Source organism: Ascaphus truei, chromosome 1 (genome assembly GCF_040206685.1).
Source record: "Ascaphus truei isolate aAscTru1 chromosome 1, aAscTru1.hap1, whole genome shotgun sequence".
Lineage (NCBI taxonomy): Eukaryota > Metazoa > Chordata > Amphibia > Anura > Ascaphidae > Ascaphus > Ascaphus truei.
Window position 1 is genome coordinate 30589433 of NC_134483.1, and position 20039 is coordinate 30609471.

A 20039-nucleotide genomic window follows, 5' to 3' on the forward strand; every position below is an offset into this window, starting at 1 on the left:
AAAACTTGCCCGTACAATAGAAAATGGCAGAATCAAAAATATTGTCCCGTTTTTGAAGGAATATTTAAAGAGGAGCCAGGTCTTCTCTGTACCATGTCTCCACCTTCTAGGAGAGCGTGGGCAACTCCAGTCCTCGAGCACCACCGTCAGGTTTTCAGGCTATCCCTGCTCCAGCTGTGACTCAGTCTTTGACTGCACCACGTGCTGAAGCAGGAATATCCTGAAAACCTAACCTGTTGGTGGCCCTTGAGGACTGTTATTCCCACCCCTGCTGTAGGAGGTTAACAGGACCAATGATGGGATCTTCTAAAGGCGTGGTGCACCTCCCAAGAATCCCCTGTATGGTGTCTGCCATGATGATGATGTAGACCAGGGGTGCGCAAGCTATTGGCGCTGCGCCCTCCCTGCCTGCAACCGCCCCCCCTCCCCGGTGCTCGCCCCCCATACCTTCTTTTCCGGCGTCAAATGACACCGCGGGGTCATGTGATGCCGAGTTGCTATGGCGACGCACCACCACGCCTCTGAATCCCGGTAAGTTGAGAGTTGCAGAGGCCTCACTCGATTCCCCGGCATTAAATTAAATGCCTTGGGGAAGAGCGTGGAGCCTCTGCAACCGCCCCCGCCCCCCCCCGAAAAATCTCTCGCCCCCCAGTTTGTGCACTCCTGATGTAGACAGCGGAACACAATGGCCTTTCTAATGTAACAGCGTCTTTGCAAAATGAGGCTGTCAAAACAAAGTCTCAAGTGCAAATTCCCCGCAGATTAAAATGTCCCTTATAGAATCCCATAGCTCACAGTGGGAGCCAACAGCATGTTTTCTACAGCTAATTAAGCTAGACAATGTTATGCATATGGCTATTTATGTAGATCAGTGGTTTCAAACTTTTTTGGGGGGGGGGAAATGGGGAACCCCATGTGAAATTCTGAGGAACCCCAACCCTCTCTAATAGCGTGTCTGAGATCAGATGCATTGTAATTCTTCTGTAATTTTGGTACAATTTTAAAATGACCTGAAAATTACAGGGAACCGTTTTAGGGATGCTCAGGGGAACCCAAGAGCTCCTAGGAACCCTGGTTGAAAAACACTGATGTAGATGGATGACATGTAGAATAAATCTGGTGTTAATTAGCCTAATGCTTTAGAGCTATGCAAACTTTTCCAAATGTTTTGAATGCAGAACCCCATCCTACTGATCCAATTTTTGTAACCAAATATAGTTATTGTAGTAAAGTTATTTTCCCCAAATAGTTTAATCCCTCCTGTTATGCAACATATATTACATATTGGGGAGCATCATTTATTTGTTAATATCATTCTAATGTACAGAAATAAAATATTGTTGGTCTGGTGTGTCCAAATAAACTCTGCCATTATGTTGTGTAATCGCTTGAGAAGTGGTAGTGTGTTGCACAGCTTGGAAACCACATGAGGAGATGCTCAAGCATCTTGCTTTGCATTGCAGCACATGCACTGCATCGGCACGTGGTGAATCCCGGTGTATTGCATCCCTAATGAACACACAATCACAATCCCAGCAAGCTCTAACCACAAAATATGTCAAAAGGAGTGTGCTACTGCCAAATGTACTGTATACAACAAAATACAAAAATATCCAATGTAACAAAATACATCGTTAAATACTTCAATGTTGGTATTCTTATGAGTAAGGGTCATTTAGTTAAACCCTTTGGCCAAAGCGTTATAAGCCTGCAGCCACGGCATGACATGACCAGTATGCAGCCACGGCATGACATGACCAGTATGCAGCCACGGCATGACATGACCAGTATGCAGCCACGGCATGACATGACCAGTATGCAGCCACGGCATGACATGACCAGTATGCAGCCACGGCATGGTATGACCAGTATGCAGCCACGGCATGACATGACCAGTATGCAGCCACGGCATGGTATGACCAGTATGCAGCCACGGCATGACATGACCAGTATGCAGCCACGGCATGGTATGACCAGTATGCAGCCACGGCATGACATGACCAGTATGCAGCCACGGCATGACATGACCAGTATGCAGGTCCTAACGCTAGCTGTGAGAATTCCCATTTACCTCTGCAGTGGATGGAGAAAGGTCTCAGTGGACCTGTCCTGCAATATTGTGAAAATCGTGCCGCCTTGTCAAACTGTAACATACTGGGGCACGGCTTAGGCGAATATGAAAGTTGGAGTATGCTGTAGAACGGAGGATATAAAATAGTTCATGCTAATCCTACATAATATTTTATAATACTAAAAGTGCTGCCTCCTAATCGTTATGGCAACTGCTAGTTCATTTGTGCATTCAATGAAATGCTAACAATGGGGCCATGGCATCCCCTGGCAGTCTCAGCGCAGTTTGCAGCGCCGCTTTTTGTTGTTGAAGGTGGAACATTTTCTCTTTAATGATTAGTACATTTTGCATATGAGCTGCAATGATACGTAGTCTTTTGGAACATCTGCTAAATCCAATGTCATTGAAAATCTCCCAACATTTACACGCTATATATTGCGTGGTAAAGTAATCCACCTAATGTGTACCATGTTTTGCAACTCCCACAGTTACTACCTAATATTTGTGTGTATAATATTTTTCCCTCTATCCGAGGTGGTAAGAAATATAAAACACTTAGGAACCAGACATATTTTTTTTATTTTTGTGGCAGGGGGGTGATTCTGATTTCCCACGGAGTGACGCAGCAGGGATGTAACCTGTCGTTACCGCCACAGGCAGTCACAGCGTGCTTGATCCGGCTTTGATGTGTTGGTGAAGCAGGATCGAATGCTCTGTTGCCGATTGTGGCAGTGACTATTCAGCCAATCAGTGGGGGGGCGGGTTGCTCATTCTCACTGCCGTCAATGTAAGACATATGTATAGGCACTCACTCCATGCCTATGTTTTGGTTCATTTTTAGAGCGGTTACTTGAACTAGAATGTTTGATAAATAAACACTTTAGGTGGAGTGCTTATACATTTCTTTTCTCTCTCTCTCCCCTCCTCCCCACCTGCCTTTTGATTTTTCTAGTACCAGTAATGGAGTATACTTTTTGAAAGTCACTGACTTGCCTCAGTCATTCACAAAATGGAACTATGTTCATCTGGCCCTATAGCTGCATACTACATAGAATCTGTCAGAAATGCACACCTTCGAAGTCTCCATTCATTATATACACCCATTCTTTGGAGTATTCGGTGTTACTTTTTGCATCTTATCCGTTTTAACATGGTTCTCTGCAAGCTAATGCCTGCTGGTTTTTTCTAATATGGCTTCCAACGTTTGGGTCAATCAGTGAGAATCGTTATTGGCCTTGCATTATGAAGCTGGCCGTGGCTAGGAACCAGGTACATTACATAGCATTCAGCACTAGGTTTTCCAGGTTTAATCTGTTTTGTGGATGCAATTGGTCGGTTAACCTTTTGTTCTAAATTCTTTGAACCAGTTTTTGTTGTACTAATTTTGTAACCCTTTTTCTAAATTGACTCTAGTGTGGACAGGGCCCCAAAATGTCTGGTGCTCCCACTATAAGCACTGCACGTGTAATGAAATGATCTGCCCATCTACTTGTCATTTTATCTTTTCCATCTTGCATTGGTCACAGTGTATCAGTTTGACCTCATCATTATGGGACCTGACTGATTTACGGTTTTTACATCTTTCTGCATTACCCAAAATGGGCTTCCGTTGTGAGATTGCGATGTGGTTATGACTCTACCAGACGCCCTTTGTCAATTTTATGCAGTTTATATTTTATTCAAGTTAAAATGTCAATACTTATTTTTTTTTTTTTTGAGAAATTGATTTTGTTTTGTCTGATTTTTAAGTTACCTTTTTGGTTACCCACCATAAGATGAGTTGTTAATGGATGACTGTCACTAGTACCCTATTTGTGCTTGGCTCATGTTTTAGTGGGCTAGGTTTGGCTGTCCTACCACTGTACTTGCTAAGGAATGCTAACTCGGGTTAACACACAGCTTAAAAAAAAAAAAAAAAATGTTATCTGCTTGCTTGCTTAATGATTTCTTACCCAATGGCCTCAATGTCTTTTTAAAGCTGGCTTCTGTCGTGCTGGGGGATCTGCAGGAGCGACCCGGGATATACCAGGATTGCTCGACAGGGGCACCGTGTGGGATAGAAACTGCATAGGCAATGTCCTGGAAGAAGCCATGAACTGTTTTGCAGAGATGCAGAGGCAGACAGAGGAGAAGTTCCGCATGTGGATAGAGAAGCTAACCCGACTTGACACGGACGAAGAAAGCAAGCAGCTGGAGCCCAGAGAACCTAAACTTCAGCTAGTCGGCCAAAGAATTTCTCCCAGCAGCCCGTCGAGCCCCTTCATGGCAGTGCCCGAAAGCCCGGTCTTACCACATCAGTCATACACGAGCTACCAAAATGTTGATACAACGGAGTTCCCAGCATCTTTAAACAACAACTTTCCGGCTACTTTTCCAGAGAATGGTAATCGAGCGGAGCAGGAATTAAATCAGTCCTAATTACCCCAACGGGGTCCTTTTGGTTCATGACTTTTTGTCTTCTTGAATTGCACTATACGAGTGCTGTTTTGTGTCTCCTTTATGCATTAGTTTTTTTTTTTTTTGTTTTTTTTAAGGACAGGCTATAAACTACTAAAAGTCCCTTACCAAAGCTTGGCCGAATGCAGCTTACAATGTTACATGTCAGTGGGACTGCAGACTTCTGCGCAGTCATAAGCATACTGTATCTGTATGTTCCTTTAGCATGCCATAGGTGACCTGACCATGGGGCGAAATATAGAGAATTCATTTATATTCATTTATATGGCGGGTAGATGAACAGTGTTCATGAACTTAATCGTCCAAACTTCTATTTGATGCAGTTAAGCTAATATCGCCTATAAAAAGCTTCAAAATGTTATGAAGCTCACCCTTTTGGATATCTTAACTCAACCTGATAAGGTTTTTTCGGGCATGTGATAAGTCCGATCCTTTTTTTTTTTTTTTTAAAGAGCCCTGCAAAATATTAAAATGCATATGCTAAAATAATGCTCAAGTAAGTTGTATGAACGCCTTTTTTACCTGGGTGTATACACACCGTTTACTCATTTTTTTTTTATTTTTATAAATGGTAAAAACCTGTCCTGATAACATTTCCTCATCCAGTATTTGTTCACAACCTTCTTAACACTAGCTCTTTTTTTTTTTTAAATGGCTTGGGTTGGCAAAAAATGCCCGCTGTGATTGCTGGTGTTCAGAGAATTCTTATTGTGTGTATAAATGATATAGTTTCTGTTACCTTGTCGCAGGCCATATTTTAATGAATTTTTTTTTTGCCTTTTTTTATTTTTTTCATTCTTTCCCCCCCCCCCCCCTCCCTAATAAACAAATTTCTATTTCCTTAGAGTTTGAAATTTGCCACAACTATGCCCCTGACAGATACAAACAATGATGTTATTGGATCTCAAATGAACTGGGATTGCTCGGGAGTAGGTGCAGACGTCATTGTGATTTTTGCATGACCTTTAGAGACTGATGTAATTATTTTTTCATTTCTTCCATTATCCGTATGCAGGGTCTCGCTGTCATATTACGTGATAATATTCCCCTTAATATTCACATCTTTGTTTCCGAGGCGTCCTTTCTATGTCACCCAGTTTCCCTTGGGGTATACCCTAGAAACAAATCGCTAAGAATCCCTTGCCTTCCATTGGAAGCGTGGCTGATCTTTTTTTCTCCTGTACATGGAAAAGAATTAATACTGTATTTGTAATAACTTGCTAATCTGTCATGTTCAACATTATGGTGAACGACTGAAAGTCTTCCTATTACCATGTGCAGATTTGCAGAAAAATCAACATGGAAAAGGAGCCTTGTACCTAATCTAGTTTATAACGTAAGAGATACGTAGACTTTTCTTCATAGCTGATTAAAAATAGATTAACACTTGTGAATTAACCTCTATTATTTAAATGAAATAATAGTTGAGAGATCCCATTTGATTTTGGTTAGTGGCAGATCGCAAATGCCTTCAAGAATAGTAGTAGGAATACTTGTGTTAGTTATTAAACTGTAATAGTGCTGATCTGGGCACTATCGCACGGAAACTCCCATCACATTCAAGCTTTAGCTGATAAATAATAGCCTGTTGGTATTAGAGGACTACAAGTTACACTACGTTTGTTACTGGCAATACGAACTAATACAGTGGTGGGCAACATGATATACTTCCAGGGCCACATGTGCTGTCCTTGAGTGCAAAAGGGCCACACGTTACCCTTCACATTCACTGAGGCAGTAGAACATATGGGGGCATTGGGTGACCTGGGGGCTGAACCTCACGGTGCACAGGGAGAAGGTACTTTTCAGCTCTGTGCCCCTCAGCTGATTACTGCCGGTGCGCTCATTAATTCTGTCCTGCTCCTCTGCTCGCCCTCAACTGGTATTGAGCACAAAAGAAGGGCGGGACACTATTCATGAGCACACAGTCATTCAACAGCTGGCTGGAGCGAGCGTGCAATAGCTCTGATCCGTGGCAGCCACGTCTTGGCTTCCAGTGCATTGCAAAGGGAGTGAGAGCAGTGGTTTGTGGGGCGCAGGGGAAGCCCCTGTGGGCTGAGTGTTGCCCACCATTAGCACATTAACACTATAACCTATTGTTAATTCGTGTCAGTTATGTTTCTGTCCCTGAGGAGCTCTCTTTAAAACTGCAGTTCAAGCTCCCGTTTTTATTTTTTAAGGTTTTTTTTTTCTTCAATAGTTTCATATGGGCAATCTCTACTTACCTAAAGAACTGCATAGCTGCCGGCCAATTCGTTCTCCGTCTATTGATCGGCAAAGTTTGGCGACATCTTTAAATATGGAGAATGTAAATGGTTGCTATAGCAACAAGCATGCTTTTAAAAATAGAATCCAAGAAAATTTGTCTTTCAAAGTTTGTTTTTTTTTTAAACAGAAAATGCTAAAAGTATTTTTTCTTACTACACAAATGATTTATTTTTTAAAAAACACACATGCAGGATATTACCTGAACTGCAGCTTTAAGGTCACGATATACAGTAGCTGCCTCAATGTGTTTTATAGATCAAGGCTACATAGAATTTGTGTTGAGTGTGATCAGATCAGTGTAGTTTTGTCTGTCTGGATTTAGTGGAGTTATTCCAGGAATTCCTGATCCGGGCACATTTTCTGCTCTTGGTGGTGAAATCCATCCCCATATACTCTGTCCCATGGCCAGTCCTTTTCCTATCGACTAGCTTGCATCCTGTTGCTTAAACTGTCCGTGCTGTTTTATGTACAGTAGTACATGCTAGAAGAATGACACTGTGTACAGAATATCGCAGCATCTGGCTGTTCACACACGTGCATAGTGTCCTAGTAGCAAGGGTGGCAGTACTTCACCAAACCGTCCGCAGAACCAGTTTATCACAGTTACTTTTGCACAAAATGAATGCTCCCAGTTCAATTCAGATCCAGTGACGGCTGCTACAGATGTAGCAAACATTATTGCACGATATTGTGTTACCGCGGCTCCTCTGAAACAAATGAAGCCGTCTGTAACAGGTGAAATCACTTCTGTACTGTATGTTCTACCGGTAGAAATTATGGTGGTTGAAAACGTGAACTTTTCCTATAATATGCTAAAATAAGGTTTATACAAACACTGCAATGTCCCCTATAAAGTTTGCCTTTGTGAATGCCTCTTATTAAACAGGATGCGATCTCTGTCTTGTCCTTTCACTTAAACGGGTGATCCCTCCGAGGACCAAAGTGAACGAATCCCAGGGACATGTTAAAGGAGCTACATGTGGGCGATTGATTTGCATTTTGACCCAAATCTGACACCTGTAATTCAGTTGCCATGTTATATTCTGTAAACACGGCGAGCGGAGACTTAGGCCGCGTTTATAGTGCTGGCGACACGACCGATGAGGTCAGCCGTCACCATTGGCGAAAGTTGTAATTCAATTTTGAGAGACGGCACTGGTGACAAGGCCAGTGATTTCACCGGGGGGGGGGGGGCAGAGTGCAATAGGCGCTCTGTGATTGGTTTAGAGGCAGTCACATGTGATGACTGTCTCCAAATATCAGTAACTGCCAGATTTTTGGTAGCAGTGTCACTTTTTGTTGCCGTCGCGTGCATTTTATAAGCGCCGCCCACAAAAATCCATGTGTTTTGACGCGACAGTCGCCGTTGCCGGCACTATAAGCGCAGTCTATGGGGTTTCATATTCTCTGTTCTCTTCTGTCTGGTGACGCTGTTTGGACAGCCAGAGACCTCTCCTCGTTCCCTTATCTTCATCGTCTCTACGATTAAACAGTGGGATAAGGATTTCAAATTTCCCAAAAAAAAAGAAAAGCCACTAAATCGTTGCTATTGGCATGGCTAGATTTGTTTAGGGAAGACCATTTTTAGAATTGGCTGTTTTCTAGCTGGCTAAGTGGGATTGCACCTTTTTAAGTGTACTGTGGAGTGGTGTTAAACATAGCCACCTTTGAGGTTGTTCTATGTTCCCCCTTGTTATATTTTTCATGATTTAAGGCTGGTGTCTAAAACTTTGACCTGGGGGCCACGGGACGCCCTCTGTCTGTGCTATCCATCTGATCATCCGCCCTGCACAGGACAGCTGGAGGTTGGAGAGCTCTCAAAAGCTTAATAAATCAATTTGTTTATAATAGATCTCTATATGTCCTGAATGAATTGAAATATAAATCTGAGCATAGAAAGCCGAAATATAATGTGGGTGCTTCATATCAACCAGGTGTGGCCAACTCCAGTCCTCCAATATCCCAGCTTCAGCACAGTCAATGACTGAGCTACCTGTGCTGAAGCAGGGATATCCTTAAAACCTGACAGGTTGGTGGCCCTTGAGGACCGGAGTTGGGGCCCCCCTGATATAAACTATGCACATTATGCATGGTTAGAAAGTTTGAGAACGCCTGTAGCTAACACTTCTTGGGCATTGTCTTATGAAAGACACTTGTTACCGCTAGGGAGCCTTGTCTTTTGGATACAATAATATTGTACAGCTATGACGCACCTGGTTTTATTGGTTGTGTATAAAATGTGCTGCTTTGTGATTGGGCAGAAGGCAATGTAGTGAGAAGAAACGGAGGTTCCAGATAAGTAGCCAACTAATTGCCAGGTGGCTAACTCCAACTTGTATCTAATGGTAGTGTGTGTGATGGACTGGGGTTTGTTTGTTCAGTAGGTACTCTCCTAACCAGTGCTTAGCGAGTATTTACTTTTGGATTTGGTCATATCTGGCTAGAGTGATTTATATTTTTCTGGAAGTATTTATCTTTTTGTGAGTTTAGGTTACTTTTATTGTTACTGCAACCATGTAACCAACTCCTGTATTGAACGGGTTAACTGCTTTGCATCTTACATGGGTCCTCTAATTGTAGAAGTGTTAAACCAGGCGTGCAAGTACTTCTGGACTTTGGGTCTGTGTAGGGTTGTATTTTAGCACCTCATACAGTGGTGTCCCAGGGGTTTTATTTCTATGAGTATCAGGCAAGAGTTCCCAATTTCCCTGATGAGTAAAAATAATCTCCATATGGTCATCAACACTCTTCTTTAATGCCTGATCTGATCAACCGAACATGTTATAGGTACTCCCAATATCTTGGCTAAAAAAAAAAGTACAATGTGTAACCATTTTATTGCTATTAGACTTGCTGTCCATGCATTTTGCATAAAACATCATTTCGTTTTTCCACACGAGTGGCTTCTGTTGTGCTGTTTTAAAGAGCATATTGGCCATACCACTGTTTGTACAGAAAGAAAAAGGGAACCTCTTCTACACACAACATCTTGTATGAGCACATTTCTGCAAAGTATAATCCTGGTGGTGATTCCAAGGTAGATGTTGGCAAAGCTTTTAGCCCGTGCGCAGAGCACAGAATGTAATTTGCTTTTTTGGAAACTGGATTCTATTTTCTCTTCTCATATGGGAAAAGCAGCCGCATGTCCCATAGTGACGTAAGAAATATTTAAAAGAAGGACTTGCATGAAGATCTTAATCTAGTTACTAATACTGGATAGAGCCTTTCTAGTCCAGTCTATCACATCTTCAAGTTGCAATGGCTGAGTCCTGAATGAAAAGGATTGTAGGAGGTTTGCTTGTTTGTGTATATATATGTATGTATATTTTTATAGCACCAACCAGGTATGCAGCGCTTTATAATATAAGTACAGGGAATGTAATGCTACAGATGGGCTAAGTGCCTGTCCTTTACTGCTGTATGATCCTTCTAGTTGAGAAGCACTGTTAAAGTCCATAGATTGTCGAAGGCCGTCATTCAGAGCTTGAACTGTGGTCTTGTAAACAGCACATTGTGTAGGGGGAATGCTACCATTTGAATCTTGCTTGTGCTTTGTGTAATACTTAGGCCTATATTCACAAAAGGGTGCTAAGCTTTAGCACGACTTTACTCCCATTCACATGCTTGGCACCCTTTTGTGGATCTGAGCCCTAGTGTTGAATTCAATCCCAGAACTGCACTCCCTTCTGTTTTTGATATAGTAAATGGGATTGTGGAAGGCCCAACCCTTCGTATAGTTATAGATTTCCTGAGCGCCTCAAACTGCATTAAAAGAAAAATGTCCAGTTGGTTCTCTGGACACCAACACAATATTTCGTCTCTAAGGCTCTAGAAATCCAGACGCGTTTCACGTAATAAATCGGATTAAATCTTTGCAAATATGCTTTTTATACATTGCTTCACACTAGTTAGGAAATACTGTAATTAGGCCCACATTTATAGTTCGGAAATACTGAAATTGGGTGCATTAGGCCCTTCAGTGCTTGGAAAGCCCATGTAAGCCATGATTTTTTTTGTATTGCATCCTAGTGGAATTACTTTCTTACATAGAAAAAAAAAATGACTATTTTTGTGTGTAATTGTATGAAAACCTCATGCTTTCCAGACTAACCGGAAGCTTTCCCATGGCTGCTTTACTAATAAATGATATATAGAATGTATATTGAGCAATGACGTATTTAAAAAAAGATGCATATTTGCTTTTGCCATATGAATTAACACTGAAATAATAAATATTTACAAAATATGCATACAATTATATGTGGTGTTAGGTCCTTATAATCGAATTAAAGGGACCCTTCATCTTAAAGAATGTTTAGTCTATATTTAATGCATTGACAAATATTACTCTGCTAAGGCTCTATTCAGTTTTGTTTATTCTGCAATAAAAACATAAATTCCACTATTAATGATGGGGAAACTTGAAGAATGAGAGCACCTATAGGATAGTTTGATTAAATATGTGTACTTCCTTTTCTGTTGCGTTTGTCATGGGTTTCTTATGACTTTTTCCTACTTGACTAGCTTTAACGTGTGGTGACTATTGGCACACTTAACTACTGTAAATCTAAATTGCTTCCAGCAAATTTACATAAGTACATATTTCTGAACCCCATGCTATGCTTTCTTGTTGTTCCTGAACCGAGAATTCCCCGTAGCTGACCCAAGGTTCATCCCCTCCCCATCCCCTCATCCCCCCCGGTTCCCTGTGTGAGACAGACACACTCACAAACTCAGAATATGACTGTGGGGTCACTAATAAAAAATCCAACGTCCCCTCTCCAGATCTCCCGATGGCTTTGCAGCTTTCTATTGGCTGATGGAACGAGGCTGATCCCGCAACCATATTGACCATATCAGATTACTTGACCAGTGGACAAGATGTTCAATCTCCGGAACCTGGGTGTGTCCTTAAGGGTACCGCAGACTAGCTCCAAGAAGCCCCTCCCCCTGTTTAGATATGATAAATAACCCCTGTTATAGGTTTGATGTAACCGCAAAAAATGAGAATCCCTGCTGGTGACCACGCAAACGGCAGTCTGCAGCGTTTGACCCTTTCACACGTTTCTGTTGGCATTGGCTGCTAGAATTTGGAAGCACGTTTTGTCGCCTTGTTTCAGAAACCGTTGGTATAGATTCGTTTTCACCAGTTCAGCTGTGAACCCTTTCAGCCGGAGTGCACAAATACATTCTGCACCCTTAGGCCGTGTCCTAAGAGAGGGCGTAAAAAAGAGGCACGTTTGGCTACCCACAAAACGAGTTTCATTTTAAGAAGTATTATTGCAAGTCCGGGTTGAGATGTGGAACACTTTGGAAGTGAATGTGGGGCACAATGTGGTGTTTGTACACATTTAGTTTTCCCAACACTCCTGTCTCTGAGAGAGAGCTGAATTTAAAGCAGCCGAAATGTATCCAACGCAGCTGTTGATTTAATGAGTTGCTGTAAGTCACAGACATTTAGCGCACAGCATTAACCAGCAGGAAAGTAAATGAATTGTTTATCTGTAAAGAAGTACAAGTAAATTCAGGCATAGATCAGATAAGCAGAAGCTTTCAGTCTGTTTGCTATAAAGAGTGGTTGGAAGAACAATGTGTCAGCCAGGCATACAATGCAATACCTCAGTTGTTCTATTGGTTGTTTTATAATGTTTGGGGATGGGGGAGGAAATGCTTTAAATACTCATCAGCATGACTGCAAAACAATGGTGAATATCACATCACACAATCTGTGCTGTATTTGTTCCAGCACAGTTACGGTTGTGTTAGCGTTGGCTATATCTGTACTTGGGTGAGGATAGAAGCCGACAGTGACTTCAGAGCTGTGCTGCGCAGGCGAAGTTCACTTCAAGAAACAAAAGCAGCTAAAGGCAGTTTTACGCCTATTTTCCTCTAAAGTGGGACAAGGCTGCAGTTTCACACGTGGCAGCGCAGAAGACTATAGGCAATCGCCAGTGGGTGAGCAAGTTATTGTTGCCGGGTGCTGTAGTTAGAACAGCAAGAAACAATGATTGAAATGAACTGTCGCTGTAGCAGGTATTTTTATAGTTTTGCATTTGTGAGCATCTACAATCAGAAGACTTTGGCTATTACCCCCTCATCCCCATCATTTGTTTTAATTGAAAGCCAATAGTTACACTAAACTCTCGAAGTGCCGAGTTACAGAGCAGTATTTACTGTCATTTTCTTTATTTTAGAGCCTATGTATTTTCTTTTTTTCCTGATAAACTGCGCTACAAAAGTGTTATTGTATTTACAATGTGTATCCTTTGCAAAAACCAAGTAAGACTTCAAAATGTAACTACTGTAACTTAGAATAAATAAGTTGTGTTTATCATTTCTTGTGTATAGTTTTAATTGAAAGGATAGCTTCATCTCATTAGATGTGTTGTTTTTTTTTTTTTTTTTTTTACGGTTCAGGTCTCCCTATATATTATAAATATTATTTTTCTGCCATATTGTACAGCCGGGTATTTGTTTTCACGTCTTTTTAGTTTTTCTATGCGCACTACATTTAAAAATTCATTTTTTTTTTAATTCCTAAAAATGAAGCACAAAACCAAAGTGAACATGGCTACCAAGCCCTTTCCATGTTGTGACACTGGGCGTCATATAGCTTTATTAGAGAAGCTACGGATAATTCTCTGATTTAGTCTCTTTGAAGTCTGCGAGGAAAACCTCTTTGTGCTGCCTAGAACTCAATAGGACGTGAACTCTAATGCAGACTCTTTCTTTCTATGTACACAATTCATCTACAATTGAGGGCAGTTTGGTTAAAAAAAAATTAAAAAAAATGAGGTAAACATAGATTGTTTAATCTGGTTTAAATGGCATCAAATTGAGCTCACTTTCAATGTCATTTTTGGGGGAGCAATAGGATAAGGGAACTGCTGCACATCTATAATAAAGAAAAATATGAATACAAATCCTGGTATTCCTGGTTCTGGATTCCCTGTGTGGTAATGAAATAATAACTGAAAAGGATGGAAGTAGCGGGGCACTACGGATTTTTAAACTGCAAATTTATTGCCAATAGTTTTGACGTGACGTTTCGGCCTCACACGGCCTTTCTCAAAGAGTATATGCCGTTTTTGGGGGAGCTGCACTTTGAAACAGCAAAGCACAGTTTGGGGTGTCTCACGGAGCCCCATGCTCGAGAACAACTGAACCATTGTATGTTGTATGTTTGTTATCTTTAATGCTAAAATGAGTTGCCTATAAATGAGTAATCCATATTATAATAGTCCATTGTTTTTTTAAAATTGTATTATTGTTTTTTTTTAATTAAAGAGTCTGAAGATGGCATGGTTGCATATGCCAAGTATTAATGTAGTCCTATCTGATGGTGGTGTGTGGTATAATGGCTGTGGTATAATCAGCATGAACTTGAATAAAGAAGCTTGTGTGTTCGGTGTGCCTGTCTGGCCTACTTCTTACAAAATCAATTTGGCCCCTATGCTGTATATTTAGAGGAAGGTTAACACACCGCCTATGATGCGCCCGCTTCCATTCCTGCGAGTGGTAATTGCTGCATCATTAACTGTGCGTTACTCTGCTCGCTGTAGTGAAGAGGGGGTTTCTCCCCGTGCTTTCCAAAGACCAGAAAAAAAGACATAAACGTGTTTGATGTGGGTTGGCCTCTCTACGGCCTAGATCCACAAAAGGTTGCTAATGTTTAGCACACATCTGTATGAAGGAGAGCTGAGGCGTGCTAAATCTTAGCCCCCTTTTGTGAATCTGAGCTTTAGATTGTAACTGTCTTTCTACTCATTGCTTTTGCATATTCTACTTAGTCAGTCTGTTAAGCCAGGGGAGCGCAATCCTTCTTTTGTTTCTTTTTTTTTTTCCCCGGCCGGCTCTCCTCCCCCTCTTCCCCCCTCTTACCTCGGCTCCGGAGTCGGCGTCATGATGTCGCTTTGCCATGGTGACGCGTCTCGAGCCAAGGTAAGTGCAGTTTGCAGGGGCCTTTGCCGCTTCCCCGGCACTTAATTTAAGTGCCTTCGGGAAGCGCGCGGGGCCTCTGAACCCCGTGCCCCCCCAGTTTCCGCACGGCTTTGTTAAGCCATGCAGGTCTTAAATTCAAAGCAGCAAAAAAAAAATCAAAGTTGCTGTCGTGTTTAATGATCAGCACCATTTGGTATACTGAGGCCTCGCCCATAGTGAATGCGCGCGCAACGCGAACAAAGATGGCTCCTCTGAGGCCCCCATAGTGCGCACAAGCGCACGCATGATGAGGCGTCTCCAGCAGACAAAAAAAGTTTCGTGCGACGGCCGCGTCACATGACTCTTTTTAAACCAATCGGAGCGAAGCTTCACGAATCAACACTTTTCTGCCTGGTTACTGCCCATTCATAACTTTTGGTAGTTTGAACTCAAGTAGTACTGAAGTTTATAAAAAGAGATCCTTTGTGGAATCCGCGGGGCAAGGCATACCACGACCGGTACCTGCATGATAAATTGTGGAGAGAAATTGGGGAAGTAATGTCCATCAAAAGTAAGTAAATTGATTCATCATTTAAAATAATTGTGTAAAATATTTAATGGCACAATGCTAGTGCTATAGACTATAAAAATTGTTTAATGGCAGCATACAGTTGTGTAAAAATGTAATTGCAGTATGCTTGTACTATAGACTACAATTGTGTAAAAAGTGTGTTACACAGTTGTACCATTTATTGTTACCATTTTTTTTTTTTTTTTTCATAAAATGTTTTATCCGGAAGTAATACATTGAGTTACCTCGTTTTCAAGTATGTCCTTGGTACAGAGTTACGATGACAACTACATGGTTACAAATACATAGTTACTTGATGTTAACCTGCGTGCTGTCCTTTTTATTTTTAGGTGACATATTAAAAGGCAAGTGGACGAATTTAAGAGATTCTTTGGGCAGAGAGCTGAAGAAAAGGAAACATCCAGGCTCGGGCGACGCAGGAACGAGTGCGTATGACAACACGGCTTCATGGCCACTCCTCAACATGGACTTCCTCAACGAGCAAACGACGCCTGCGCAAACGGTGCCAAATCTGGAACTTGTTGAAAGTACAGAAGACACATCTAGGGATGTTACATTGGATGCTGATACATTCTGTGATACTACAACATCCCCAGAGCCTCAACCCCCAAAAATGAAGGCCTCTGGTGAATTTAAAAGAAATTGGATTTCTCTACAAGAGAAGCATTTAGAAAGGCTCACTAATGTATTTAAAGACAATGTGCGTGAAGACAATGCTGATGAGGACTTGGAATTCTTTAAAAGCCTACTACCATACATGAAACGTTTGGAGCTTGTAAAAAAAATGAAGTTACGGCATGAAATTCAAGCTGCTGTTTTGAAGGCGGTACAAGAAAAATGAAGTTGCGACTAACCAGCTTGTTAACGGAAATAAACTTTGTAATGTTCAATTAGTGGATGTTATTTATTTTCTTATTTTTATCGTGTTTACCATGTTTTGTAAATTGCGCCTGTGAATAAATTTCTATTGTTTCACACCGTGTCTGTTGTCACTATCATTTAAAAATAGAAAATCCATATCACATACTACAATCATTAATAAAATACAGTACAAGTGGTTAACACTTACTAAACACTATTTTGCCATGGGATAGCTCCCTCGCCGTTAAAATAATCCTTGAATGAATCGCGAAAGCGTTTAGCCATGATTAACGGGTGAATTATTTGCCTTAGATCTCGGAAGCTGGGTGTCGGGTATAGGCACAGGATCCAACATTGACACATCAGTGGTGTCTTCCAAATCGATAACAATATTATGTAGCACAGTCACACGTCACAATTCGCTGTGCATTTGGCACTGATGTTTCTATATATTTTAATGGTAATCGCCATTTAGCAGTCATAATCCCGAAGCCACACTCACAAATCGTCTTGCTCTAGAAAGTGTGTAATTATTTCTTCTTTTGTTAATCCTTGCCAACTGTACGGCTTCACGAGGTATGTGAGCAACGGATAGGCCTCATCCGCTACCATTACATGAGGGAACGTTTGGATTTTATTACTCAATGGCAAACTTTTCTCCAAAGGCATCAGCAAATTCTTTTCTTCTATCACACTGATAAACCGATAAGGCCCCAAAGACCCCACCGTCGCTTTCTATCCGCTCCTACGTCTCTCGCAATACATTTACATTTTGCGTCTGTAACCGCTTGCAAGGCAATAGAATGGAAATGTTTTATAATTGAAATAAACGGTGCTGGAATTTTTTGGGTGCTTTGTGCAAATATGTTTGCCATCTATACAGCCCACGCAATTTGGAAAATTACATTTGCTATCAAATTCATTGGTCACATTTCGCAAGCTTTCTACACTAGGAAATGGCATATGATCAGCCTGTAATGCATTATAAATGGCATCGCATGTTTCATAAACAGTTTTTGCCATTGTTGTTTTCCCCCTCATAAATGAAAACATCAAGCTACGAAATGGTGTTCCAGTCGCAAGAAATCCGTAACGAAAAAAGGAAGTATATTAAGCAATGTTTTAATCGATTATCTACAGCATTCATTGGTTTTATTTGCGTGTTTTTGCCTAGTACAAGGTTGAAAAAAGAACAGGGCACTACAGATTGTAGAAATCAAATTTATTGCCAATAGATTCGACGTGACGTTTCGGCCTCACATGGCCTTTCTCGAGAGCAAATGGAATTTGCTCTTGAGAAAGGCCATGCGAGGCCGAAACGTCAAGTCGAATCTATTGGCAATAAATTTGCATTCTACAATCTGTAGTGCCCTGTTCTTTCCAACCTTTCCAATGATTATTGGATTACTACACAGAGAATCCTGAACCAGGAGCACCGGTATTTGTATTGTGTGGTGGGTGGTGTGTGTGTTAAGTGTGCAGCAGTTCCCTTATTCTAGTTTGCCTAGTGCAAAACAATCGGTTTGTTTACTCCCACATAAGAAAATACAAACACTGAAAACCCTGCATTCAATGACAGGGATATTAAATAGATTAAGATGTGAATGCCACAAAGATAGCAGTACATAAAACTAACCTCAAAGGCAGCATGAGCCTTTCTTCTGGACGAATTGGGCGACAAAGATTAGCTTGAGAAGGGGATATCTTGTCCCTCATCTGTTCCAAAATGTCTTCAAATGTAGCTTTTGTCATTTTCATGTACTCCATAAATTGCCTGTAACGCTTACGAAGCTCATGGAACAAAGTTGAAAATTCCCCCACTGATTCTCGCTCCCGATTTATTTCATGGATGTTCGTTTCGCGACCATCAAATGCTGCAGTTTTTTCCAATGAACTGTCCATCAGCAATAACAATTGTAAGTTCTTGGAGAGAGCGCCATGTTGTTGTTTTCGGATCCGGATGTGACCTCACGGCCAAGCCTCTCCGTTACGTGTTTCTTTGAAGTCCGCAGATCGCTCAGACGACAGACGAGCAGCGCGCCTACGTCCGCTCTGTGGTGCGCGCACTATGTCCGCAGCCTTACATTGAAGACCTCCCGCGTTAAGCTCCTACCAACAAACCATTGAGTGTATGTTTATGATTAAAGCATATTAAACAGGGGGCTTGCAGCTCTACAGAATCATTCATTCGCCAATCTCTGCTTTGTCTGAAGAACTGCTCTGTTGCTCTATTAAAAAGGTATCAACATCGCTGCAACTAATCTCCAGTATCAACGCTGCTAGTAAAACTCAGGAGTAAAGAAATGGGTACATGCTGCACTGCAGGGTATACAGCAGCAGTTGATATTTGGCGGAATAACCTGACAGACGCTTTTAGAAAATGAACTTGCTGCGGTTACAGTGAAGTATCTGCAATGTGAGCATGACATGCCCTATGCTCATTCTCTGTCGGCTAGAGATGTGTTACACAGTTGAAATGTACGGTTCCTTGATCAGCCATTTCTCCTCTCTGTCTCATGTCCCCCATGAGGTTGTATTGGCTTGGAAGGGTGAAGCAAACTTGTGTCACTAGAAACTGCAGCATGTTTGTTTTGACCAAAGGAAACCTGAACGTAAACGGGCTGCCTTAATTTACCTGCTTGGTAATCATCATCACCTTTAACAGGAACACATCCAGTTATTGGTTTGTGACTTGTGTCATTAATGCATTATTTTCAAATGATAAATGTAAGCACCCATTACTTTAGTTTGCCATGCATGAACTTTCTTTAGCTAGAGAAGTAAAAAATGATTTGGGTAAATGTGAATATTATGAAATAGAGAAATTACAGCTGTATTAGGCTGTGCTTATAGTGCCGGCGGCGGCACCCGAAAACAAATGTATTGCCGCCGTCGCCGCGTGGCGAAATTTGGAAGCCGGTCAAATTTGATTTTTCAGAGGCTGTCGCCACATGTGGCAGCCTCTTAACCAATCAATGACCTGGTCGGCCGTGACGTCGCTGCAAAGTGAATTACAACTTTCGCTAGAGGCGACGGGTGACGTCACCCGTTGCGTCGCCCGTCGCGCGCACTATAAGTGCGGCCTTAGTCTTGTGAAAAAAAAGTCTCCCTTAGTAAGACCTGTTTATGATGCTTTGCAGTGGAAAAACCCTCAATCATGAAAAGCCTTTACCGCCAATGCTTGCTTTAAAGAGGCAATCCAAGCCGTTTTATTACTTTTTTTTTTACATGTTTTTCAAATGTAGAATTGAAGCAGTGGCTCTCCGGAGCCGAACCCCATTAATTTTAGCTCTGGGGACCCTCTGTTTCCGGAGATACTTACCTTCATAGGGGATGCCGGTAGCCACTCCAGGATTCATTATATGTTGCTTTTCAAAGAGGCCGGGCCATGCTGGCAACAGGAAGCCGTGATGTCACCTGGTCCGGCTTCCTGTTGGCCCATGTGACGAAGCTGAAAGTTGCAGGCGATACCGGCCCCCTTTTCGGAGGTAAGTATCTGCGGGAGCAAAGGGGAATGAATGAGATTCAGCTCCGGCGACCCCCCTGCTTCAAATCTGTATTAAAAAATGAAGAAGAAAAAAAACCCCATCTTGGATTACTCCTTTAGCTTCTACTCTCATATAAAGTTTTATTCCTGTTTAGTCTTATTTCTAATGATGCCATTCAATACGCTAGGGAATGTGCAACCCATAGTATGCATTTCTGCGTTCTGAAGAGGTGGATGCATACGAAAGGTTGGAGCAGTGATTATCAGGAAGCAGCAGGAGGGGCGACGTACAAGGCTTACATAGATATGAAAGACTGGCGCATTGATTATCAGGAAGCAGCAGGAGGGGCGAGTTACAAGGCGTACAGAGATATGAAAGACTG

General features: G+C 41.8%; 1 protein-coding gene across 4 annotated transcripts in view; it reads left to right on the forward strand.

Moving 5' to 3' along the window:
- The window catches only part of ARK2N (arkadia (RNF111) N-terminal like PKA signaling regulator 2N), a 46941-nt gene that overhangs the window by 10886 nt on the left and 16016 nt on the right, over window positions 1-20039 (forward strand). For 2 of the 4 annotated variants that reach the window (XM_075585553.1, XM_075585544.1), the window contains exons 3-4: window positions 4050-4454; window positions 15638-16283. The exons of 1 other annotated variant lie outside the window; for it this stretch is intronic. In XM_075585553.1, coding sequence (XP_075441668.1) covers window positions 4050-4454; window positions 15638-16149 — 917 coding nt within the window. In that variant the 3' untranslated portion in view covers window positions 16150-16283. Of the gene's footprint in view, window positions 1-4049; window positions 4455-15637; window positions 16284-20039 lie in introns of those variants that run through there. One more of the 4 variants, XM_075585563.1, reaches the window with a different exon arrangement.